This window comes from Macaca nemestrina, chromosome 4 (assembly GCF_043159975.1).
Source record: "Macaca nemestrina isolate mMacNem1 chromosome 4, mMacNem.hap1, whole genome shotgun sequence".
NCBI lineage: Eukaryota > Metazoa > Chordata > Mammalia > Primates > Cercopithecidae > Macaca > Macaca nemestrina.
In genome coordinates, this window is record NC_092128.1 from 89,630,122 (window position 1) to 89,657,756 (window position 27,635).

The window sequence follows — 27,635 nt, forward strand, 5'->3', positions numbered from 1 at the left end:
TTCCCCATTTCAGTAAATAGTTTTTGAAATTTGAATTTTTATGATGGCATACTGGTCTTCAAGCCTGTGTAAAAATTTTATAAAGCCCAGTTGCATCCATTAGTCATTCTTTCTCAAACCTAGCAATGATGAGAAAGAGGTTTGGGAGCCCTGAAGTTGAGAAGGGAAGTGTTGAAGTGTCTGACTGGGGCCAGCAGGGGTTGCTGTCATGGATGAGGCTGCCACATTCCTGGTGTGTCTGACTTTGGACTCACTTAACATTGTAGTCTGGATTCTATTAAGGGAATTTCGTGTTTCTCCTTTGCAAGAGTCACCCCCTACCATGATAAATATTTAAATTTTTTTTTTTTTAAGTTGGGAAAGCAAACTTTTCCCAAAAGAAATTTATAGTTCAAATTTACACCAAGTTCTCACTAACTGGAGCAAGCCGGGTTTTCACTAAAGCTTTGACTTTCCTCTGTAAAACATTAGTCACTCCCTTGGAAGAAGCAGTTTTTTATAGGCAGTGCGATAAAACAGCCACAGACGTATGTGTAATATGATGGGTTTTATAATGTACCTGCAAAGCAGTTTGTTTTTTTTGTTTGTTTGTTTTTCCATTTGGAGGAAAAAAGATGAAAGAAAAAAGACTGAATTGGGATGCTAAAATAATAGCGATTCATTATTAAGGAAATGATACATTTTTGTTCCATTCAAATAATGTTTGTATTCCACTTTTCTTTATTCTTGGGAAGTTCCTATTGTTGTGCCAGGTCATTTCCACTGAACGATTTTTAAAGGTATTCACCAGTCCCACATGTGACCGGTTGCATTTTTACTGTGCAGGACCATCGTGAAGCCTGTGGCCAAAGAGTTTGATCCAGATATGGTCTTAGTATCCGCTGGATTCGATGCATTGGAAGGCCACACCCCTCCTCTAGGAGGGTACAAAGTGACAGCAAAATGTAAGTATCTCTTTCAGGACTTTATGAAAGGCTCTGATATCATACCATCTTTTAGGTCTTTATGATAGGCACCACCTTTTACATGTGTCCAGTAAACTTGGGTGAGACATTTGAAAATGATTCAGATGGTGTTTATTGCTCTGTCAGATTCATGTTTCTGTAGAAATTTGCCTTTAAGAAAAACAAAGTTGAAGTGTTTCCTTTGGTGGACATGACAACACATTTCAGAAATTGTATGCTTTTCAGGAGACCTGTTTTGCATTTAAAGGCAGAAGTGATAGGGCTTCTGTTTAAAATGTGCTGCATGACTTGAGAGGTCATGAGTCTAGAAAAGCTACTGTGCTTTTCCAAGGAGAATGGAAGTTCCATTGTCCATGGGATAAAAATAGCTATTTCTTAATAATATTATGCACTTCCAGGTTTGAAAACAAAAGTGTCATTCCCCTTGCTCAGAGCCTCTGTATGTGTCTATGGGCAACTCTCATAATCTCTACTCGTCTTCTGTTGTGTTGCAAAGTTGAACTTTTTGGCTGTGTTCCTTAGCAACTGGACACCACGTGAAGAAATAAATTTTATGTTACAGTGCATTTGAATAACACAACCTAATGGAATCTGGCTAGAAAGAGGATTTCTTTAAGAATAATTCCCTTGCTCTCTGAGTGGGAAAAAAAGGATATGTGTGTATATATATAGCTCACATATAAATGTACATTGGCACTAGGGGTGTCTATTTAAAAATAGAAGAAAAAAGTAAAATTACACAAAGAATAGGCCCACAATGGTATATTTTAGGGAGAGTTGCAAAGCAGACAACAACAAAAAAACCCAAATACTTTTAAGTGGGAGAAATGAGTTTGGACCAAATGTGCTGTATTAATTTAAAAAGAATCAAAGAAATAGCATCATGCCAACCTTTGTTTTTAGTTGGCTTCTCATGTGAAAGAGTTTTTTGCACTCTAATTGTTCCAGTAACATTGTTAGGTAGTAACTATTTTTAACATGTATTATTTACCCAGGATTCTTTGTGTCTTGTTGTCTATTAAAAACATATTAAAACAGGAAACTCCACAAAGACAAACAAAGCAAAATAATTCATGATTTTGGTAAAATTGAATAGAGAGGTGTTTGCTCTGATTCAATGTCTGTATGGCCTTTTAAAAATTATTATTGTTATCCATGGAACTCCACTCAATGGAAGTCAGTCTTTCCATCACAGATAAACCTCACTTGTGGGTCAAAACTAGTAAATAGTTGTCTAAATGAACATAGAAAAAGAGAGTTTGTACATCAAGTTGAGATAAACCCAAAAAGTACAAAATACCTTGCGAAGAAAGAAGGAACCCTAGAAAAGATGTTCTTTGCCATTAAATCTAAGAATCTCACTCAGAAGAGAGGAGTGTCTATGTTTAAGTCTTTCTCCTTGCCACAGGGAAAGTTGTAACAAGACTATTTGTCAGAACTAGTTAAAGGGATTGATCATTTTGTTCCCTTGTGTCTTCATTTTTGGCCAAGTCAAGTTCAAATCTCAAATGCGACCTTGAGAATAGTCTCATGGTTTCTTTTGGTCATTAGGCATAGGAGACATGGGTTCTACCACTTCTAGGTTTAGTATGGTACAATAACGTCTGCAATATATTTTTTACCCATTTACATATATCTTTATCCATTTGAGAGGAAGCTCTTCATTGTGTTCCATCTCTGAATCAGTTTGTCTAGAATGCCTCCAACTCCCCTCCCGTCGTTGCCGGTCCCTCCATACCCATTTCTTCCCTTGTGTATGTTTCCTGCTCAAGAACCATATGCTCTCTGCTAGGTGCCTATTTCCTAAGAAAAGCAAGCAGACATAAGTTTTAAGTGATATAATACTTGACCTTTTGCATATTTGCAGTTTAATAAGGAAAAAAATATACAATGAGAAGAGAGGTCTTTAGAATCTAAACAGTCTGTAGTTGAAACTCTTCACGTATCTTATGGACGAGGCAACTAATTTATTTAAAAATCTGGAAGAACTGGGGTTAAAATCAAAGTTCTTATCCTGAATTGTAGTTAGGTGAAATTGCATGAGGCATTTTCTGTATTTTTTCCATTAAAAAGAAAATGTTTCATAAAATGCATGAGAACAGAATTTTTTTTTTTTTTTTTTTTTTTTTGAGATGCAGTTTCACTCTTGTTGCCCAGGCTGGAGCACAATGGGATGATCTCAGCTCACTGCAACCTCTGCCTCCCGGGTTCAAGCAGTTCCCCTGCTTCAGCCTCCCTAGAAGCTGGGATTACAGGCATGTAACATCATGCCTGGCTAATTTTGTATTTTTTGGAGAAACAGGGTTTCGTCGTGTTGCTCAGGCTGGTCTCGAACTCCTGACCCCAGGTGATCCACCTGCCTTGGCCTCCCAAAGTGTTGGGATTACAGGCATGAGCCATCATGCCCAGATGAGAATAGAGAATTTGGATGCACACTACAGAGACCATATTAGTGCCCATGACCCTTAATCCCCCAAACATAGTCTATGACAGACATTGACTAGTTTTGTGATACTTAAATGAAAAACAGCAAAGCCTCACATTTGGGCAACTGTATATATTATCTCATGGAAGCCTAAGTTTGCCAGCTATACTTTCCAGAGATGCTCACACAACAAATGGGTAGAAGCTGGGATTACTAGATAGCTGAATAGTTGTTCCCTAAAGGAATCCCCACCTGGTATCTTTGTTTGCTTTCTAACCATCTGGCAGACGCATTCGTATTGTTTTGGTCCAAAAGTTCTGGACAGGCAATTAACACTGGACTTTCACCGTCTTGTTCAGGAAGTCATCCTTCATTGTGGGAGTAGGGTGATCCCAAAATGAAGTTAGAAATGGGCTAAATTCTAAAGTAAAAAGTAGGAAGAAGAAACACAACCAAGTTCCTCTCCCAGTGTTTTCCAATTCTAGCAAAACTCATTCCTGCTCCAAGTAGAATATTTGATAATTATAGAGAGTGGTTTTGAGGATGCTATCCATGTCAGAGATTCTAAAATTATATTTTCTTAGCACATTGAATCGGTCTTTCAAAATAGTTTTGTTTGCTATCTCTGAAAGGAAAAGAGAAATGAAGTAGAAGTATCTAGGGTTTTTGTTTGTTTTTAAACATTAGTTACCTGATTGAAAAATAATAATAAAAGGTTGGAGTAATCACCAATATCTCAGTCCAAATATAGAGGTGATTTAAAATTAAAGGTAATTCCTTTCACTAGTGATGTTTTACTTTCCTCCTCTTTTCTCCTCTCCTTTCTTGACATATTAAGTGTTTTCTGTTATGAAACTGTAAAACTTTTGGCATTGGTTTCTGCTGAAGTTTTAATAAACAATCTGAATTACATATTTAGTATCAGTGCTGCTCCTTAAGGACCAAGGCTAAATCCCAACCTGAAATGACTGGATAGCTTTTTAACCTGCCCTAAACCCAGCATCAAACTTTACCTTGATGTTATCAGTTTATCTTTCTAAATATGCTGAATCAGATATAATTGTCTTCAGGTTACAACTTAATCAGGTTGTCATGACAACAAAGTGCAATATTCAAACAATGAAATTAATTCACCATATACTAGCACCCCCTGGCTTTATAGTGTTGTTAACATTTTAAAAAAGGGTTCTTTGGTTTAAATTCATTTTGCCACAACATATATTTTTTCCTCTCTTTCAACACATATAAGCATTCGCTACTTTTGTTGGTGTCAGGCCATGAATTCATATGTTCAAATTGCTTTTGTCATGTGAACAAGAATATGTTTTTCCTTTGGAATTATGCAAAAGTCATTGTGAGATGATAGCCATATCTGATAAAAAGTATGTTCCTTTTATAAACATGTGAAATACATTCCTTTAATAAATACTTTATAGTCCTTGAGACAGAAACCATTTCTGTCTGCAAATATACAGGGTTATTTTGACAAGTAAATCAATAAATGTGATTCATCACATAAACAGAACTAAAGACAAAAACCACATGAGTATCTCAATAGACACAGAAAAGGCTTTCAATAAAATTCAACACCCCTTCTTGATAAAAACTCTCAATAAACTAGGTATTGAAGGAACATACCTCAAAATAATAAGACCCATCTATGCCAAACCCACAGCCAACATTATATTGAATGGGCAAAAGTTGGAAGCATTCGCCTTGAAAACCGGCATAAGACGAAGATGCCTTCTCTCTACTACTCCTATTCAACATAGTTTAGAAGTCCTAGCCAGAGCAATCAGGCAAGAGAAGGAAATAAAAGGTCATTCAAATAGGAAGAGAGGAAGTCAAACTCCCTGTTTGCAGACAACATGATTCTATATTTAGAATACCCCACAGTCTTGGCCCAAAACCTCCTTCGGCTGATAAACAACTTCATCAAAGTTTCAAGATGCAAAATTAATGCACAAAAGTCGGTAGCAGTCCTACACACCAACAACAGTTAAGCCTAGAGCCAAATTAGAAAGGCAATCCCATTCACAACTGTCACGGAAAGACTAAAACACCTAGGAATACAACTAATCAGGGAAGTGAAACATCTCTACAATGAGAATTACAAAACACTGCTCAAAGAAATCAGAGGAAACATAAACAAATAGAAAATCATCCCATGGTCATAGACAGGAAAAATCAATATAATTAAAATGGCCATACTGCCCAAAGCAATTTACAGATTCAATGCTATTTTTATCAAACTACCAATGACATTCTTCACAGAACTAGAAGAAAACTATTTTAAAATCCATGTGGAACCAAAAAAAAGAGCCCAAATAGCCAAGGCAATCCTAAGCTTAAAGAGCATAACTGGAGGCATCATGTTACCCAACTTCAAACTATACTTCAGGGCTACAGTAGCCAAAACAGCATAGTACTGGTACAAAAACAGGCACATAGACTAATGGAACAGAATAGAGAACCCAGAAATAAGGCCACACACCTATGACTAACTGATCTTTGACAAAACTGCCAGAAACAAGCAGTGGGGAGAAGGCTTCCTATTCAATAAATGGTACTGAGATAACTCGCTAGCCATATGCAGAAGACTGAAGCTGGACGCCTTCCCTATACCATACACAAAAATCAACTCAAGATGGATTAAGGACTTAAATGTAAAACCCCAAACTATAAAAACCCTAGAAGATATCCTAGGCAATACCATCCTGGACATAGGAATTGGTAAAGATTTTATGACAAAGACACAAAAGCAACCCCAACAAAAGCAAAAATTGACAAGTGAGATCTTATTAAGCTAAAGAGCCTTTGCACAGCAGAAGAAACTATCAACAGAGTTAACAGACAGCCTACAGAACGGGAGACAATTTTTGCAAACTATGCATCTGACAAAGGTCTAATATCCAGCATCTATAAGGAACTCAAATTTACAAGTGAAAAACAACCCCATTAAAAAGTGGGGAAACGATATGAACAGACATTTTTCAAAGGAAAACATACATGCAGCCAACAAGCATATGAAAAAACACTCAATATCACTGATCATTAGAGAAATGCAATCAAAACCACAATGAGATACCATCTCACACAGGTCAGAATGGCTATTATGAAAAAGTAAAAAAATAACAGGTACTGGCAAGGTTGTGGAGAAAAAGGAACACTTAGACACTGTTGGTGGGAGTGTAAATTAGTTCAGCCATTGTGGAAAGCAATGTGGCAATTCCTCAAAGAGCTAAAAGTAAAACTACCATTTGACCCAGCAATCCCATTACTGGATATATACCTAGAGGAATATAAATCATTTGACCACAAAGACACATGCTCGCAAGTGTTCACCGCAGCACTATTCACAATAGCAATGACATGGAATCAACCTAAGTGCCCATCAATGATTGACTGGACAAAGAAAATGTGGTATATATACACCATACTATGCAGCCATAAAAAAGAACAAGCTCATGTCTTTTGTGGAATCATGGATGGAGCTGGAGGCTGTTATCCTCAGCAAACTAATGCCAGAATGTAAAACCAAATACTATGTGTTCTCACTTTCAAGTGGGAGCTAAATGATGAACTATTGAACGCAAAGAAGGAAATAACAGATACTGGGGTCTACTTGAGGGAGGAGGGTGGAAGGAGGAAAAGGAGCTGAAAAGATAACTATTGGGCTTAATTCCTGAGTAATGAAATAAGCTGTACAATAAAACCCTGTGACATGAATTTACCTATGTAACAAACCTTCACATGTACCCCCAAATGTAAAAGTTAAAAAAAATTTTAAGTGATTTAAAAAAGAATAGTTAATAGCTGCCAGGGGGAAAATCAGGTAACAAACCTTAGAGTCTTGAATTATCATCTTTTTTTTTTTAATAGAAAATTGTACTTCTTTTTAGTATATTCTGATTCTCTTTCCCCCACTGAGTGCCTGTTTGACAGTGAGAAAGCACAATTTGGGAGAAGATACCTGTATAAATGAATTTAGACTTAACAGTGAGTTATTCTTAGGGAAGTACAAAGATGCCTTGATTAGTCAGTCAATGATCCAAAAATAAGACTCTAAAATCTTGAGTGCTAATCCAATGAACAAATGCTGAGAAACAAACTTGTGATAAATACACAAGGCCATGTTGTCTATGTTGTCTGCTAACAATGCATGTACATGCTTCATCCCAGGTGCCTCATGAAGTTTTATCTAACTACAAATTCTGAATAAGCACTTTGATTTTAACTCCAGTTATTACAGATGATAAGATAAATTAGTTTCCTCATCTATGAGACATATGAACTTTTTTAGATAGCCTTGATTACAATCTGTTTGGATTCTAAGATCCTCTCTTCTCAATGGATATTTTTTCTTTATCAAGGTGCAGATACTCAACAAAAAGTTATATGTGGGTATGTAGCTCAAATAACCTCAATTTTTCCATTTCTTTTGTCCACAGAGTTGCATATAGATTGAGCCAGAACTAAGTGTGTTTTGGTGAAGCTGACTGCTTTTTTTCCTTGTTCTTTTTTACTAATGACTCTATACCTATCTTAAAATGTTCGTGGCTCTCCTAACTGTCTAATTTTTTCGACATTATCAAAATCTATAAAGAACCTGATCATACTTACTTAAATGCTTCACTAATTACCTGATTATGGACTTTAAATGTAAGTGTATTTCAGCTAACGTTATGGTTGTAATACTTCTGTAACTATTCAGAATGTAGTAGTTCTGTTTAGCAGTTGTATCTTATTACTTATCTGTAATCAGGGACTCAATGCCTTGTCTTCTCATAATGGCATTTCAGGCCACAACAAACAGATATGGAGAAAAGGAGTGTCTAGAAGTAACCTACCCACCAGGTACCACTTCATGAAGGGTCAACCTTAAACTTGAAGTGCTTCATTTCTTTTAGGTTAGGGTGAACACAGGGGAATACTATGCAGCATTTATTCTTCAAAGCTTCATCTCATCCAGCTACCAACAGATTAACCTCTTTCATCCACTTCTGTGCTGTGTTTCAAAAACTGGCCAGGTGCCTGGAACAATAGTCTAAATAGCATTTTTTAAAATGAGTAAAGCTAAAAAGAATCCATGATTTTTTTAAGTAAGTCAGATGATTTCTTCCACTATATTCGAAGTTTCTTGAAACAGGAGTTTGTAAGTTTTTTTTTCTTTTTTGTCATTACTATCCTCCCCATCGCTGCCATTTCTTTCTGAGTTTTGAATCACATATTTATGTGTCCTATAATATTTCATTAACAAAACATTGTTTTTCTGAAAACTGCTTCTGACAATGGACACTTGTTTAATGTTTCCCTTTAACAGGAATTGTATTCAGGGAAGTCATAATTTCCTTATATCAGTAGGCCTTGGGCAAAAGTGCTGAGACCCAGCTGGTAACACCTGCTTGAATATAATTGGTGAGAAACTCATTTAATCTCTCTGCTCAGAAAAGCAGGACAGTGGGAGTTGATAGACTCCTTTAATTATTAAACTTGAAATAAACAGTAAGAATTAAAGGAGAGTAAAAAATAGCTAATTTTGGTACCAGAAAATATATGTTCAGATCTCAACTACGTTTCTCACAAATTTTGTAATCAAGTTGCTTTCCTAATCAGTTAAAAAAAAAGTGAGTGGGGAAGGGAGATAATAATTTGACCTACAACCTATGTAATAAATGATCAGGTATTGTGAATTAATAGTTTTGAATTTTATTGTTCATATCATTTCAACAATTCTAAATATTCAGTGAAAGTCTGGGTGTTTAAATGATACATTTGAGCACAAAATATACAACACAAATTCTATAGCTTTTTTGAAGGAGTTTTAGACTCCTATTTGAAGAAAATGGAAGGAGGATGGGCAGACATCTTTGGAAGCAATGCAGGATTTTAGGTAAATAGTAAGTGTATTGTCCATTTAATTAACAGTCAGGTTAGCAAAATAAGTGCCTGCATTTCACATTTCTATATCTGTTTGTATTCCTACTTTATAATAAATCCAGAGACAATTTAAAAAGTGATAATGTTTTTAAAAGAAAATAAAGCATTATTATTTTGTGATGAGGATACCTCAGTCACTGCTTGCCTAAAAACTGTGCATTTTGTTATGATATATTGACGTATGTTCTGCTCTTGACATATGAATATGCCAATGCAGAATAAATAGTCCAGTGATTTTTTTTAACAATCGACTGCAATTTTAGTTAACTGACAGTTAACTATCTGAAACACATTTAAGAGTCAGAAAAAAACTTCTCAACAAAATATTACCAAACCAAATTCAAAAACACATTACAAGGGTCATTCACCATGATCAAGTGAGATTTATCTATGGGATGCAAAGATGATTCAACGTAGGCAAATCCACGAATGTGTTATACCCAATTAACAGTATGATGGACAAAAACTATATGATCACTTCAATAGATGCAGAAAAGGCATTCAACAAATTCAATGTCCTTTTATAATAAAAGCTCTCAACAAATTAGGTATGGAAGGAATGTACCTCAACACAATAAAAGCCATATATGATGAGGCTATAAATACATCATACTCAATGGTGAAAAAATAAAAGTTTTTTTCCTAAGATCAGGAACAAGATAAGAATGCTCACTCTCACTTCTATTCAACACACTAATGAAAGTTCTACTGAGAGAAATTAGACAAGAAAAATAAATGAAGGACATCCAAATAGGAAAGGAAAAAGTTAAACTGTCTCTGTTTCCAAATGACATGATTTTACATATTGAAAATCCAGAAGACACCAGAAAAACAAAAAACAAACAAACAAAAAACTGGTAAAACCAATAACTGAATACAGTAAACTTGCAGAATATAATATTAACATACAAAAATCAATATCATTTCTGTATACTAACAGTGACCTATCTGAAAATGATTAAGGAAATAATCCCATGTACAATAGCTACAAAAGGGAAGAAATGCAAAAACCTTAGGAATACATTTAACCAAGGAGGTGAAAGATCTCCACACTGAAAGCTATAAAATGTTGATGAAAAACATCAAAGAAGATGTAAATAAATGGAGAGATAACCCCTCTTCATCAATTGGAAGCATTAATGTTGTTAAAGTCTGCATACTACCCAAAACGATCTTCAGATTCAATTCTATCTCTATCAAATTACCAATGACATTTTTTCACAGAAATAGCAAAATCAACCCAAAAATTTGTGCAGAACCACAAAAGACCCTGAACACCCTAAGAGATCTTGATCAAAAAACACAAAGCTGGAGGTGCCATACTTTCCAACGTTAACAGCTACTACAAAACTATAGTAATAAAAGCATGACATTGGCATAAAAACAGACACATAGACCAATGGAACAGAATAGAGGACCCAGAAATAAATCCACACTTCACGGTCAATTGATTTTTGACAAAGATGGCAAGAACACTCCACGAAGAAAAGACAGTCTTTGATAATTGGTGCTGGGAAAACTAGATACCCAAATGCAGAGGAATGAAATTAGACCCTCATCTTATACCATGTAAAAAAAAATCCACTCAAAATGGAGTAAAGATTTATGTGTAAGACCTGAAATTGTAACATTAATAGAAGAAAACATAGGGGGAAAGATCTGTGGCTATAGTTACTTCTATAAACAATGCTGAAGTGAACATCCTTTTACAAGTCTCCCTCTGCATGTGTGTTAAAGTTACCTTAGGCTAATGTTTTTAGTCAGTTAGGGCTTCTGTTTCTTTTTCAGTATGCAGCATTTGAAAATATGAAGGGAGGCAGCAAAAGAAGGAAAGAATGTCTTCGACCTTCCTTACCTGTTCCTCAAACCTGAGTCTATATCCCTGTTTCTCCATATCCACACAACAAACCTCTCCTCCTCTCTTTACTCTTTTATACTCTGTTTATGTCACCTCTTCCGTTCCTTTTAAAATTGGCAAAAAGGGTGATTCTGTATACCCATATTCTTCAACTTTAATCCAAACTTTAGGGGAAAAGCAGGCCAGAAGTCATGTAGTAGATATGTAAAATATCATTTTGAGGTGTTTTCAAGCAATTCTTTGGGAATTACAATTTAAATAAAAAAGATGACTTTCTACTCAAAACAAATGGCTTGGTTAAGTTATCAAGGACTGTGGAGGGCAATGTGGTCGTAAGTGTGAAAGCACAACCTGGTTGTCCAGCAGAAAGAGTCATAATTCTGGCCTGGGCCATCAGAATTATCATAGGAATGTCACCTAACCTCTTGAAGATAATATTCTTGACTGAAAAGGGAACATTAATTTCATCCTGGCTGTGTTGTTATTATTGATGATAGAATTATAATACCTGCCAGTGATGTTGAATGTTTCCTATGTGCTAGGCACTGTGCTCTGTGGCACTATGCCTTGATGCTTCTCTGCACTTTCTTATTTTGCTTTTATGATTAAAGGAGATAATATATACATAGTACCTTTTTGTATTTTTGTATTAATATCTTTTTTAAGATGTTCTTATCCCTCTGAAATCTTTACAAAACTTTACAACCATTTAAGTTTCTAATTTCAGAAGTAACAGAAAAATTAAGTAATTATGCTTAAGTCACAGAGATGAAGACTAACAAAACCGCAACCTGATCTTGTGTCTCTAGACTTCCACCTTCATGTATTTTCATTAGGTTTAATGGGTAATTTAAAAATCTCAAGTAAATATGTATGCACTTTTTAATTACTATGGAAGCTTCTCTGAATTGTGAAAATATTTTTCAAAAAGAAAATTTTTCCAACAATGACTTTTTTATTTGAATAAAAATTTTCAGATCAGAAAAGTAAGCTTTATAATATATTAGCAGTTTACAGACCATGTGTCCTATTTTTCATGGAGCATTTTTCACAAGAATGAGTCAAGGACTTACTCTTTAACTCAAAATTCCTGCAAACCAGTAGTATGTCTCTTTGTTATATTCTCAAGCAAGTACATGGCTTCCTGCAATGACAGGGGAAGTGAATTTGCAAGACATTTATGATTGCATGTAATAGAGTTCGCTCCTATATATTTAACAGCTAACATAAAAAAAAGCAACATGGCTAATTAAGAAGGCAAACTTGTCAGGATATAAAAACACAAATTTGAGAATGATTTTATTTTTAAATTACAACCAAAAGATTTATTTGAGTGAATGAGTGCCCCATGTTCACTATTACTCTGCATTCACTTTCTTGCTCACTTGCCTATTTCCTCATACCACATGATAACTCAGATACCAAATTGTAGAAGATTATTTTCCACCTGGAGTGTTTAGTTACTGATGCTGTGAAACAATCCTTAGGCTGGGATGACTACAACTTAACTTTGAAGAACAAAGTTACTATAGCTGTACCATAACTGGGGCCAGATCAACATTGCTTATGAAAAGAAAATATGTAAGCAGAGTTTGCCCCAGAGGAAGATGCCAGCTGCAACTAATGTGTACTGTATTCCATTAATACTAAGGTACACTTTTTCATATTTTGACATGTCTGAAATTGGAATGTCTCTCACACTTGATGCTATTTTATCATGAGATTGGGGCTGTTTTTTTAAATTTTCATAGTGGTATATAAAATAACGGTTACATTTATTTTGTGCCACAATTGATGGCATCTTAGATTCAATGGAAGATGTTTTATTCTTTGAGATATTTGTAAAATCCCAGCCAATGGCCATCCTAATCTAATACCTTAGATTTCTATTTTATATTTTCTTTAGACTTCCAGTGATTGAATAGAATCCCAAAGAAGCAAAAATTAAAATAACAAAATGAACAAAAAATATTGCCAGGGACAAATTTTAAACAATAGTTGATCCTCTTACTGTGAGTTTGCTTTGAGCTCAGACAAAAAATGGTTCTTCCTTGGCCTGACATATCCATAACCATAGATTTTGACCCTTTATTATGATGATTGCTATAAGTAAAATAATTGGTTTATGATTCATCTTACAAATCAAATCAATACAGAAAAGAATCAGTTGGTCAAATCCTTTTTGAAGTAATGTCGTGGCCTGTTGCCAGCAGTGTTAAGTGTATGGAATAGCATGTGACCAAGAATCAGCTATTAACATGTGTGTGGTTGATGAAGTAATCAAGGAAATCATGGGGAATGGATATGCAGCTTCCCTCTAAAGGAAGTTCTTCTCACACTACTGCCATGGGCCGGAGAATCACTATGGACTACCACAATTGTTTCCAAATTAGCAGGCATCAGTATCACCTGGAGGGCCTGTTAGGCATGCTGAATTCCATTTCCAGAATTTCTGACTTAGTAGGTCCGGAGAGGGGACTGCATTGGCATTTCCAACAAGCTCTCAGGTGATGCTGATACTCCTGATATAGGGACCACACTTTGAGAACCACTGGGCTAGTGATTGAAAGAAATGAAACAGGATTTGGGCTTGATTGATCTGCAGTTTGGGTCTAATTGGCTACCAACTAACTTCTTTTTTTGTGTCTTGATGTTCTTATTTTTCTAGCAGAAATAGTACAAATCATGTCTGCTTTGGCTAAATATAGGGCCATTATGAGAATCAAATGAGGTAATGGACCTAAATAAAATGCTTTGCAAAATGTGACACTCTACGTATAATAAGGTATAAATGATATCATCCCCACTAAATCTACTATTGTTTTCATACATATAAGCTGGGGTCAGAATTCATATGCCAAAATACATTTGCATTCTTATGTGAAAATTAATACTAAGTTATTTAGTTATTTTTAAATGTTTAACATAATTATTTTATATTTCTAAAAACATTTGAAATATTTAGTTATTTTTGTTGATTTTTATAGGAAGTGGCTGGGGTTCCACATATATTTTCTTCCTCTACCTAATCCCTTTCCAACTGAACCTCTAGACTTGTCCCATGTGACACCAAGATGCATGACCACAGATAAGTCATCAGGAGTTGCAGTGGTTCTCATACCAACAGCTCTTACAATTCCTCAGAATGAGAGCTATTTAGCCTCCTTTACCCAGCATTTCTCCCACATAGTTTCAGACCAAGAGTAACTTTTATGAACTCCCTCTTTTCTCTTATCCCAGGTAACCTTCCTGAAAAAGGGTTGAACATTACAAAAGCGTGCAGCGATCAAAGCCAGTATTTACAAATTTCATATTTATAACCTTAGGCATTTCTGTTTCACTTCTATCATTAAAATAAGTACATATTTTACAAAGGTGACTCATTTAGGTTAAAAAGTTACACGCATTAAAAACGTAAAGAGATGACAGGAGGAGATAAATAATAGTTTTAATCTGGCTAGATCCAGACAATTTCTTATGGAACAAGCTGATGCTAAGATCTTGGGATAGTGTTAAGGTGGGAGGTAAAGTGCCATAAATTCTCCCTGATCTTTCAGTATTAATAGAAAGAACTCTATAGAAATGAACTTTCACTGGGCTGGGCACGGTGGCTCACGCCTGTAATCCCAGCACTTTGGGAGGCCGTGGCGGGCGGATCATGAGGTCGGGAGACCATCCTGGCTAACACGGTGAAACCCCATCTCTACTAAAAATAAAAAAAATAAAATAAAAATTAGCCAGGCGTGGTGGTGGGCACCTGTAGTCCCAGCTACTCGGGAGGCTGAGGCAGGAGAATGGCGTGAACCCGGGAGGCAGAGCTTGCAGTGAGCCGAGATAGCACCACTGCACTCCAGCCTGGGCGACAGAGTGAGACTCCGTCTCAAAAAATAAAATAATAAAATAAAATAAGAAATGAGCTTTCACTGGATCCCAGGATATGATACATTTTCAATAAACATATGAAAAATGACATAACAGAGATGTATAATTTTCTTCCAAGTTGTTTTTCAAATGCAAAACTTCTCTTAAAGAAGTGTCCTTATCCTATCGACCTCCCACCTTAACACTATCCCAAGATCTTAGTATCAGCTTGTTCCATAAGAAATTGTGTGGATCTAGCCAGATTAAAACTATTATTTCTCTCCTCCTATCATCTCTTTACATTTTTAATACATGTAACTTTTTAATCTAAATGAGTCACCTTTGTAAAATATGTACTTATTTTAATGATAGAAGTGAAACACAAATGCCTAAGGTTATAAATATGAAATTTGTAAATACTGGCTTTGATCGCTGCACGCTTTTGTAATGTTCAACCCTTTTTCAGGAATGACTTTGTCTAGTCATATGTAACAATAGAGTCTATAGATAAGGTCTTTATTCCATGCTGTTTTCCTCTTTTCTCTGCCTTGGTGAAATTTGTCTATAAGCTGAAGAAATTACATATTTCAGAAACTATTTTACCAAACAATTGACTATCTGTGGCATATCATTCCTCTGCTTTATATTCTTTTCCTGCAACTACAATAATGTACACTTCTTACCACACATGATGTCTATATACTCTCTACCCTACCCTATGCTCCTCTGCCATCCCTTTTTTCACTATTCTGGAGCCTGGAAAATCTTTCTGTCTCTCTAACAGACCAGGGTCACTCACATCAGGGTGTTTGCATGAAAAGATCCTACTCAAAGGATCTCTTCTTCAGTGATAACCTGGTTATCTTCTCAGCTCAGATATCACCTTCCCAGGTCAATTTTCCTGAGCAGTGTACCCACCCTCCATCATGCTCCATCACTTTCCCTGATCCCACTTTGCTAAAACTACACTCTTTGAGGTTCCTGTGTATTGTTAACTACCATGTGTCCCCAGGGGCTAAAATATCACCTCAGCCATTGTCTAGGCTCCAAAGATATTTATTGACATTCATGTATGGAGTGACTATTTTTTTAAAAAAACAAATGACCTATTTAAAAATATATTTAAAGTTGATCTCTTTATTTTTTCTTTTACTTGAAAAGTTTGCTGCATGGGTGTTTATTCAAGATATTTTCATAATAAGCATCCATGTTGTGTTGGGCTTGTTGCTATAAAAAAAAGAAAAGGAAACAGTGATCAGCCTGCCAGACCAGTACTTGGCAGTGGTTCAAAAAGCAGGCTCTGCAGTATATACACCTTTATAGGACCAACACATGGCTCTGCCACTTTTCTTCTTTGTTTTGTTGTTGTTGTTGAGATAGGGTCTTGCTCTGTCACACAGGCTGAAGTGTAGTGGTGCAATTATGGCTCATTGCAGCCTTTACTCCTGGGCTCAAGTGATCCTCCCACCTCATCCTTCTGAATAGCTGGCACTACAGGCCTGCAACACCACACCCAACTCATTTTTCTTTAAAAGTGTTTTTTGTAGAGATAGGATCTTGCTATGTTGCCCAGGCTGGTCTTGAATTCCTATGCTGAAGTGAACCTCATAGCCTTCCAAAGTGTTGGAATTACAGGCATTAGCCACTGCCCCGACCACTGCTATTTTTCTAATTGAGTGACCTTGGGCGATTTACTTTCCGTTTTAGTTGGCCTTAATTTCCTCATATGCAAATAGGACTATCTATCTCATAGATTTATGAAGATTAAGTACAGCAACACATTTAAACATCTCAACCTAAAGCCTGACATTTAGCAAGCCCTCAACAAATGTTAACCAGTATTAGATAGTCTTATCATTTTCATGTGCCTCAAAAGAGCTCTGGATGATCACACCTTTAACGCCTACAGAGCATATTGTTCTTACGCATGAGAGTTGAACAGTTCTAGATCTGTGTTTTGATAACAGCGTATAACTGTCTGACTTTTAAATGCTTCAAACCACCTAACGGATGAAAACTGCTATAATGAGCAACCACTAGAAGTCTACAATACATGAGTCATAGAGTTTTGGAGATTTGTTTTGGAGAGTCTTGGAGATCTGCCCATAGGATGACTCTCCCAGACATCTATGTAACAAGGAATCAGTCTTGATAGCCAGGCACATGTCGATAGTACAGGTTTAATAGTATTTGGGGCATTTAGCAAACTTCTTCATTTAGTAAGCATTTCCATAAACATTTCAAAGATTTTCATATGTGGGGAAGAAGACTTTATGCTGCTCAAGATAAATACAAAGAATGAAGTAGAGGGAACATTTCTGTTGATGATTGAAATTATACCGCATCCATTGTGGTTGATTACCTTTTGAAAAGCAGATTTTTCAAACTAAAAAGTAAGGAAATTCGCTACAATGTAATCTAGAAGTATGAATCTTTACTTTGGGGCTGTAACATAGAAACTTATCTTTGATGGTACCGTAATATAAACTTTAAGTGAAAGTAGAAAATAGATGAAAGGATAGGTGGAGCTAGTGATGAAAAGACAAAGGTAAGCCCAGAGAGACCAGGCAATTAGACCAAGGTAGTGTACTCAAGATTTAATTTATTTGGCTGACCTGTACTGACCTCCAACAGTCTAGGATATTTTGGCGAGTCTGTCTGATCTGGGTTTCATAGCACGTATTTGTGCGCTATATAAAATCCAGCTGTCTTATTTAGAATTGCTTATCTCAGATTCAGAATGAGTTGCCAGCTCTGTTCATTTGTTTGCAGTTTTCTGGATCTACTATAAACAGTTTTCTCAGATGTTGTTACTCTTTAGTCAAAGATTTCTCCCCACAGCACTGTCCTTATGCACAATATTTCCTTCCTGCCTTAGGGTAATCATCTAAATAAAGTGAGTCCCTAAAACCACTTTGTCGCCCAAGTAGCCAGCAGAGGGAATCATTTATGAAATGTAGTTAATTTCAGTAACTGACAGGCACATGAAGTGCCTAAAGAAAACAGGAGTGTCAGGCTACTTGGGATAGATCCAGGAAGGTCCTCTACTTTAAGAGCTGCATTTTACTAAGGATTCGGATGGTTATTGGAACTTTTCCTGTTGTTTTACTCTGTAGTCTCCAGGGGACTATTTGACACTTGGATGCAAAATGAGATCAGCAATTAGGAAGACAACACTGTAGGCACTTGAAGAGTAAATCATTGAGTACCAGACTTAAGAGCTAGTAAGTACCAGGCCAAAGAAATAGCCTAAGGATGTTGGTAAGTCTGGCTTCTTAGTGTTTCCAGGGTGCTTGGGGCCCTAGCTTCTTGTGCGACTGACTTGAGGTAGTGTTCAGATATTTAGCAAGAGGAAAGCTGCAATCAACTTTCAATCCCAGTAGATCACCAAAGGTTTGGAAGTTTCATCAACTTGGAACCTGAAAAGTCCTACACTATTCACGTCTATTTAAGGGCAGCCCTAGACCCACCTTCCACATAGGACACATAGCACAGAAACACTAGTGTCAAACAGCCCGGCAGGTCTTTGTATGAATGGATTCATTCCCTCTGGGGGTGATTTATTTGATTAGATCCAGCTTATCTATTTGATGACACCCATATAGGTAAAAAAAAAAAAAAAAAAAAAAAAAAAAACTAAAAAATAAATCTTGGAGAGTAAAATAATTAATTTTTTACTTGCAACCAAAGGCACAATTACCGCTTATTTCCAAGCTCTGATTAATTCATTTACTCCCATGTAACAATCAAGAAAAGAATGAAAAAGAATGAGGGGAAATAGTGAGCTTTCAAGGAGTTTATTAGAAGAAACACAGACTAGGAAATAGGAGACCTGCGTTCTGCAGACACAGAGTATCTATTTAAAGAATTAATGTCTTCAGTCCTCATCTGGAAAATGAAGTATTTGGACCAACTCATACAATGGTTTAAAATTATCTATCTAGAATATCAAGAGCTGCGAACATTTAAAACGTGTTTATAATCAATAGTAAGCCCATCGCATTTACTATTTAATCTTTATAACAATGCTGTAAGATAAATAATATCACTATGATCCCTATTTTATAGTTGAAGAAACTAAAGCATAAAAAGGGTAAGAAAGAGTCAAATTTTATGAAAGAGCTAGAGATGGAATCCACAGGTGGTCTGGCATCAGAGCCAGTGGAATATACTTTCTGTCTACATTTATATCAGAAATTGACCTTGAAAACAAAGAGAGGGAGTCTCTCTCCCTCTCTGTCCTTCCCGTTATTCTTTCTTCTCTCCTGGGAGGCCATATTGTTTATGGAGAGCCTAACTCTTCCACTATGAGATCTTGAGCCCTTCCCTGCAAAGACGGAAAGAAGTAAATTTGGTTCCTCATGTATCTATTCTCTTATGATGCTTTATTAAAGGATAATTTTTTAAAAGCAATACAAAGTCGGAAAAGGAGAATTATTGTCCAGAAATAAATTCTGAAGGCTCAGGAAGGTGTATTTGTTTTTGTCCCAGACACACAATGCAATTAAATCTACCTCATGTAAGATGGATGAAACTTCTTTCTTGATAGAGAGATGTGAGTTATATTCTAGCGATAATTAATATTGAGTTTAAGGAGCTTAAGTTTCTGTCAGATCGCTTTTTTTTTCCTCCCAGGTTGTTACTTGTTGCTTCTCATTTGGCCTTTCTTCTGCAGCTGTGTTGAGAGCTCACACAGGGTTTCAAGTAGGTAATAGGCCAAAAAAAAAAAAAAAAAAAAAAAAAAAAAAAAAGAACCCTAAGTACTTTTGTCATTGCAGCAGTGAGAACAGCAGACATGCAAACACCTTCATATCTAGAGCTGTCTTACTGTACTCTTAACGTTCTTTTCATATTGATAGTGATAGTAGTGTTAAAAAGCAGAGAGAAAGCTGTGAACTGTAAGCTACCGGGAGATCTGCAAAACCAAGTTACTCAGGGTCACAACCTGTAGTTGTGTAGTTTGTGCTTTACACAAGGGGCAGCAGCATGAAGGAACATAACATAACCTTTGCTGTCCTTATCAACCAAATACCATGGCCTGGTGCAATATTCAACCAGACAAATAAAACCTGGAAGAAAAGAAAGTGACTAATTCAATTCACAGGTATACATCAGGCACCTAGTGCTGGAGCTACATCAGTCTGAAGAAGTCAAAACTCCCTGTTCGCAGGTGGCTTATATTTAAACTGTGCTGTCTAAAAGGGCACTGCCTGGCCATATGTGGTTATTTAATGTAACTTAATGAAACTATATATTTCAACTGCCCAATAGCCATTCACAGCTAGCAGTTTCCACATTGGACATTGCAGATATAGAACATTTGCATCATCACCGAAAGCTCTTTTGAGGAGCATTGTCTAGTGGTTAAAGCCTAAGCAAAATAAATAAGCAAACATAGAGTACATTAGGAGTTCATGAATAAAATTAAAGCAGGGAAAGAGTCAGGTTATACTGGGACAGGGGAGGTTTGTGATTTTTAAAAGGGTGATCAGAGATGGCCTCACTCATAAATGATGTTTGCCTAAAGAGCTGAAGGTGGTGAAGGAGCAAGCTGTGAAACTTGGTCCTGAGGCAGGACCAAGCCCGCAGTGCTCAAGGAAGAAGAAGGCAAGTATGAGATGGAATGATCAAGAGAACAGGGTGATAGAAGAGGGGAAAAGTAGTCACAGTTGGATTTATTTCAAAGGTAAGTGAACTGGATTTGCTGGCAGGCTGGATTGGGTATGAGAGAAGATCTGAAGGTGGAAATGGAGTTCAGGGTTTTGGGTCTGGGTACCAGAGAGGAATGAGTTGCTCTTAACTGAAATGGGGAAAGATGTGGAAGCAGGTTTAAGCTGAGAGTTAAATTTAGTTGTTATCGGCATATAGATGGTATTTAAAGCCATAAGCCCAGATGAGATCATCTAGGGAACAAGTGTAGGTAGAAAAGAGATGTAAAGACTGTGGCTTGGGACACTCTAACATTATGACATTAGAGCCATGAGGGGGAGCCAGATGAAGCCTGACTGATTTTCACTGGCAGAGTATGCTGTCCCGTGGCCCAGTGGAGGCAAGCAGTTCAAAGAGGAGCACACCATTAGCTCTATCAAATGTTGTTAAGGGGTCAAGTAAGATAAAAACTGACCACTAGATTCAGTAACATGCAGGTCACTTCTGACCTAGATAAGATAAGGAGTTTGATGAGTTAAAAGCCTGATTAGAGGAGAGAATTGGAGAAGAAATTGTAGACTGCACATATAGACTGCTCCTCTTGAGGAATTGTACTCTAAAGGGGAAGAGATAAATGGAGCAGTACGTAGAGGGAGGAAAGGGTCTGATGAGTACTTTAAAAAATAATATTAATAAAATCACAGCATGTTTATGTGATGCTGGAAGTCTTCTAGTAGAAAAGGAAAATTCATGCTGCTGTAAAGAGAAGAGAGAATTGCTATAGAAATGTCCTTGAATTTGTGAAAGGACTGAGCTCTAGGACACAGATAGAAGGTTTGGTCTGAGACACAGGAGAATTTATCCACAGGAGCAGTGTAAAAAGCAGAGTATGTGGGTCCAGATGCTGGCAGGTGATGGGCGTAATGGTGGGAGATTTATGAAGTGTGCTTCTGACTTTTTTCTCAGTGAAACAGGAACCAAGGTAATCACTGAGAATTAGAATGGGCAAGAACATTTTGGAGGCTTGAAAACATGAGAGAAGATATGGCATAATTATCTAGAGGAGTCAAAAAGGGAATCTACCAGGGGAAAATGGCTTAGAACAACTTACGAACCCATGTAAATTTCAGATATCACTTTAAAGTGAGACCAGTCAGAATAACTATGTCAAATAACAATATCATTTCACCAGCCATATTCAATAGGGCTCAGGCCCTGCTAGGCAGAGAGCTGGATGTAACCAGCATTGAGTTAGAGTGAAAGAGCCAAGTGATTATGTGACATACTAAGGATTTTAAACGGGTTTAAAAGGAAAGTGAGACAATGAAGATGATAAGAGAAATAAAAAATTGGTGGGATCAGTGGATTGTAGATCCTAGAAATACTGCAGTGTGGCAGTAAAGAGAGTAAATTGAAAAGATAGAAGGTGATAATCAGAGAGGAGGATGCTTGGAATTGACAGTATGAAAGAGTTCTGATTTTTGTTAATCAAAAGGACGAGAGCATGATTACAAAAGTGAGTCACTAAATCCTATTCTAAAGATCAACTCATGAAGTGAGTCACTTTAAATTCTTATTAGGTCAGTGTACTCCTCCGTGAATATGAGTGTTATCTCTTTATGAAAGAAGAAAGTTTTTGACTTGATACTTTCAATTAATGCTGAGATTTAAAAATAAAAAACAACAGGGTAGCATGTTTCCCTCAGCATCGAATAGCTCACTTTGGCCTTCTATTCTCTTGTAAGGTTAGACAGTTGGAGTTTGCATTTGATCTGAGGCCTTAAGCTTCTTGTTCTACTCAATTTCCAAGAGTTTCTTGGTTAGAGACTTGAAATGCAGCTTAGTAACACTAAGGCATTATTTAATCATGATTAGTCACTTTTTAAATGGACATATTTCCAAAAGGGAGAGGTAGCAGTTTCTTAGTTGTGGATTCTGTATTCCTTGACTATACAAGCATAAAGAAAATATTCATTTATTTGGATAATCAAGAAAATCTCAAAAAGGAGCAGGTACAGTTTTCATTAATGCCACAGGGAAATATCAAGAAGATACTTTTCCTAATGAACATTAAATTCCAAGTGTTATTTATGAAAGAAGAAACTATTTTATGAAATATGATCTGTTGATGTTTAAGTGTAAATTTTATTTTCCATTAGAGTCTTATTTATGTTTCAAAAATGGACAAATATTTATATTTATGCTTAAGATAAAAATACAGAAATATTTCCACTTACTAATTTGAAGATTTTTTAGCATTCAACCATAAAAACATAGAAAAGACACAAATTGCTTTAAGAGCCAATAAAAATATGTATATTTTTTCCAACTTTACAGTAACTTTTAAGAAACACTCAATTTGGTCAGGCAGGATTCATTCACCATTACCTTTAAAAGCACAAGGTAGAAACTTATCTTCATTAAGTGCCACTGAATGTCTGGCACCACATAACTAACCAGAGAATTCAGTAGCTTAGGGTCCATGGAATGCCTCAAGTTCAAAGGGAAGAGAGACATCCTGTTTGGTGTTGTATTTCACTTATGCTGTTAAAACTGCCCAGACCCCATTAAGTGTTTTCTTTTTCATTCTTGGGCATGATCTTCTTTGTCCCTCATGAATAACCCAAAGCATAATAAAACTCCATGCCAGACTAAATAATTTTCACAATGTGTTATAAGATTTTATTTTTAGGTATAAAGGTCTTTCTTTTTGTGCAAAAGTCATTTTGTTAATGATAGTGACATTGGGTCACACACCACTCCTGTGGACCTGGCTTGTTAGAGAACTAGCAAGAACACTGTCTCGGACCCAATTCCTTCACACTGCAAATTCTACTATTGAGACTTTTGCTACAATAGGTATCTGTGGAGAAATAGTGAAGGTAAATAAACTCTAAATTTTCCTTTGAGGAAAATTCATTCTCAATTTCTGAGACCATAAACTTGAACACAGAAAAATAAGGTGTTTTGAACTACTTCTGCATACAATAACATTGTAAAAGATTTAGCAATATGCATTCATTAAGTCTACAGTATGCATATGCTCATTTTTTCTAGTTTAAAACCACAACCTATATCTTCCTTGAATTTCCCAAACATAATAAATAAAAAAATAGAAAAAAAATTTTAATTAAATTTGGGAAAAATAATGGCTAAAAAAATGTGGTCTGACTGAATTTTTCAGAAATGGCTTTAATGACGTTTTTCTACATAATTATTTATAACAGACTGTGGTTAAGAAATGTGTACATCTGACTTAAGGATGACTTTTGAGGAAAAAGTAATAAAACCTTTCAAATGATCGCTTATTAAATAATTCCTGAAAATCTAAACAAAGACTTGGGAGAATTTATGATTTGTCAAAACTCTAGGACTGTACAACTTTTTCTTTTTTTTTTTTTTTTTTTTTTTTTTTTTGAGACGGAGTCTCACTCTGTCGCCCAGGCTGGAGTGCAGTGGCCGGATCTCAGCTCACTGCAAGCTTCGCCTCCCGGGTTCACGCCATTCTCCTGCCTCAGCCTCCCGAGTAGCTGGGACTACAGGCGTCCACCACATCGCCCGGCTAGTTTTTTTGTATTTTTTTTTTAGTAGAGACGGGGTTTCACCATGTTAGCCAGGATGGTCTCGATCTCCTGACCTCGTGATCCACCCGTCTCGGCCTCCCAAAGTGCTGGGATTACAGGCTTGAGCCACCGCGCCCGGCCCCTTTGTTTTCTTAGAATATAACTATAAGATAATAAAAATCATGTGACTCCTAAAATGCAGTGTTACAGTTTACTAAAAATTGTTTAAAGAATGCTATGTGGAGGTTTCTGATCCTTCCTGTTTGCTCTGCTACCTTTATCTGCAGAATATCGAATAATCAGATTTATAGGTCACATCAATTTAACCATGTTTTACTGGAGAAGGTCTGGCTAAACTGCGTGATTTGGCAACCTAAAAGGGTGAATAATGGGCTATAATTCTCTACATAATATTTTAAGAAATGGACTCTACTTAAAAATTTTCTTCTTAGATGTGTTGAATGAGTATAATGAAATTTTAAAAGTAGTTATAAAACAAATGTTATGTTTTATCTATCTAAATGCTCTTTTAAAATATGGTTACTTAAAAGAAAAAAAAAAGATCCCTCCATTTCAGTTAAGGGTCTTTGTCACCAGGGAACCATGCACAGATCCAATGCTTTTAAATATCGTGCCCATGTGTGATCTTTCTAGATACAGTTTTTTTTTACTGTCACTTTTAAAATGTTCCCTATGAGTCAGTCTCTTCAGGAACAAAGAAGAATAATAACAAATACGTTTTTGTATATGTATGAATAGTAAAATATATTTCACACTTTCTTTTAATCTTCTCCTCTGGACCATAAAGTCGTACATGGCTACTGACCTTGTAAAGCACCATTTTAGACATTTCTTGGTGGAAGTATTTCTTAATTATTGAATCATTCATTGATTTATTTGTTTTGTTTTAAAACATTTTTTGAGTTTTTAACATATGGGAAGCATTCATGGTCTATTAAGACAGGCACATACACAACTGTGACAATATATTTGTAAAATACTTGTAATATTCTATGGGAACAGAGATGAAGAAGTACATCAGTTTACCTGGTTGAGGAAAGACCTCACTGACAAGGTAACTTGAATATGGCATAAAAAGATAAGTGGTACATAGCCAAATGGAACAAACAGCTAAAACTTTTTTTACACAAATTTTTAAAAAATTCTAAAAGCATGTTATATTTTCAGAAAAATGAGTGGCCTCATGTTGATAGTGTTTGAGGTATGTGAAGGAGAGTAATTAAGAGAACACATTATTTCTGAAGGCATTTCCTTTGACCACAAAATACTATGAGTTTTATTAAGAAATGTTGAGAGAGGCAGTATCTCATTTTATCTAAGTTACAAACTCAGAGAAAGGGTGTGTACTGAGAGAAAGGGTGTTTACTGTGTGTGTGTGTGTATATATATATGCAGTAAGTATATATCTACTTACTTATCTACCATCAATCATCAGTCTGCTTATGTTGGAATTCACATTTACAACATTTGAATGGAAAAAAAGGATAAAACTTTTTTTTATAAGTGAGTCTGATTTAGTTGATTGGTGTGACTAAGAAGACTGGTATTGTCAATCTGATTGTGTAGTGAACATTTTCCATAAATTGAATCAGCTAAATCCAGAGGTCCAATATTTTGAGGAAATGTTTTAAAATCATGTACACAATATGCTTAAAAGTATATCCTTTAAGAAATACTAACTCATAAAACTATTACACATGCCCTTAAAAGATGAAAGAAGGTATATAGTTTTTCAAATTCCATTAAGATTATGCTACCAAAAAGTATGAAGATTGCTGAGTTAGGAAGTTATTGCATAGGGAAAGTTTCCAAAGTATGGTTTAGGTTTTGGAATCTCCACTAAGCAAACTGTTATTAATGAAAAAACATGTTTTAATCTTAGGATATATTTGCTATGGTTTGGCTGATTGAAAACATAATTTTTGGATGAAAAAGAGACTGTCGTCCCTATTAATAAAAATGCTGTTTGGGTGTCTTATCAATGGAGGGCACTTTTCTTGTAGTGCTTAGATTTGAAGTGAGCTCCTATGTGGTAACTAGTAGTTAGTAGGACTAAGTTTACTCACCTGATGTATTGGTATAATTTTTTTTTTCCTGAAAGTTACTCCCTCTCCCTATACCTAAACATGAACTTGATGTCTTCCTTTTTATTATCTTTCCTGAGATTGATGAAGAATCTGACAACCTAGGCCAGATTATGTTAAAAATATTGACATGACGGAAGACTGTCGATTGCCAATAGTAAGTTTCAACTATGTAACAATTAAATAAATCATACTTCAAAAATTTTATAGATTCAAAATCTATGGAATTTAATCATTTGATTTAGTTCAATGAAAATTAATAGTATGTTAATTATTTCTTTGGATGACATGGTGGTTAACTTACTTTATAAATAATGTGAATACAGTGAGTTAATGATACAGTATTTAAAAATCAATGTATAAGCCTTGAACTATTCAATGTAATTTGTTATTTAACAAATTATCAGTGTAATTTGTTATATAATTAGGGTTATATAACCCTAGTAGTATGGATAAAGACAGATATTCACACTAATCACACCTAACTTTTAACAAGCTTCATACTATCTGTGACTTGTAATATAAAAAAATTATCTTGAGCATGGAAATATTAACAGAAAAATTCAAGTTTCTATTCTCACAAATTGAGCATGTGCATTTTCTGAAATAAAGTGTTCTTTGAAAGACTTGATAATACACACACAGAAAGATGATAGAAAGGGATTTCTCTGTATATGGATTTCAAACAAGGAGTTTCTCTAATTTAAAAAGGAAAAAAAAACTGGTCACACAATATATTCAAAACAAAACAAAGACTTCTATCAGCATAGCATTCCAGAGGTTTTTTCCCTGTTCAAAAGATGTATGAATATATAGCAGAATTTTGCTTTAATTGTGATACTCTTAATTTCAAGTCTACAAAAACAACTCAAATCTATACATGCACACACAGGTGCACACACACTAATGCACCTATGCATACTATCATTATTTAGAAATCAAAGATAAATAAATGGAAACTATGTCTCATTAGGACTGGTAAAGCTCTAGGGTGCTGACACCAGTAAGCATGAAATGTACTTGATCCTGGGATGGTGTGAAAACGATGAGTTAGCCGACTGAAGAACAGATGGCCCTTAATCACCCCATGTGGCTAAATACACAAATGCCAACCTCAGAGACGCCTTACCTTTGCCCTGTCTGTCCCCTCTAGGCTAGTCCTGCTATATTAAGGGTTATTGCCTTTCTGGCCCTCCCTGCAATCAGCTTTTGAAGTCCATGGCCAAGAAGGCAGTGTGAGAATACCATTATGAGAGAGGTGTTTGCTTA

The 27,635-nt window shown here is 35.8% G+C and overlaps 1 protein-coding gene across 33 annotated transcripts in view; it reads left to right on the forward strand.

Moving 5' to 3' along the window:
- LOC105475646 (histone deacetylase 9) overlaps window positions 1-27,635 on the forward strand; it is a 919,991-nt gene that overhangs the window by 794,905 nt on the left and 97,451 nt on the right. For all 33 annotated transcript variants that reach the window (XR_011621594.1, XM_071094019.1, XM_071094020.1 and 30 more), the window contains one exon: window positions 826-944. Coding sequence is in view for 32 of the 33 variants with exons in the window: in XM_071094019.1 (XP_070950120.1) it covers window positions 826-944 (119 nt within the window). In the remaining variant the exon portion in view is untranslated. The remainder of the gene's footprint in view (window positions 1-825; window positions 945-27,635) is intronic.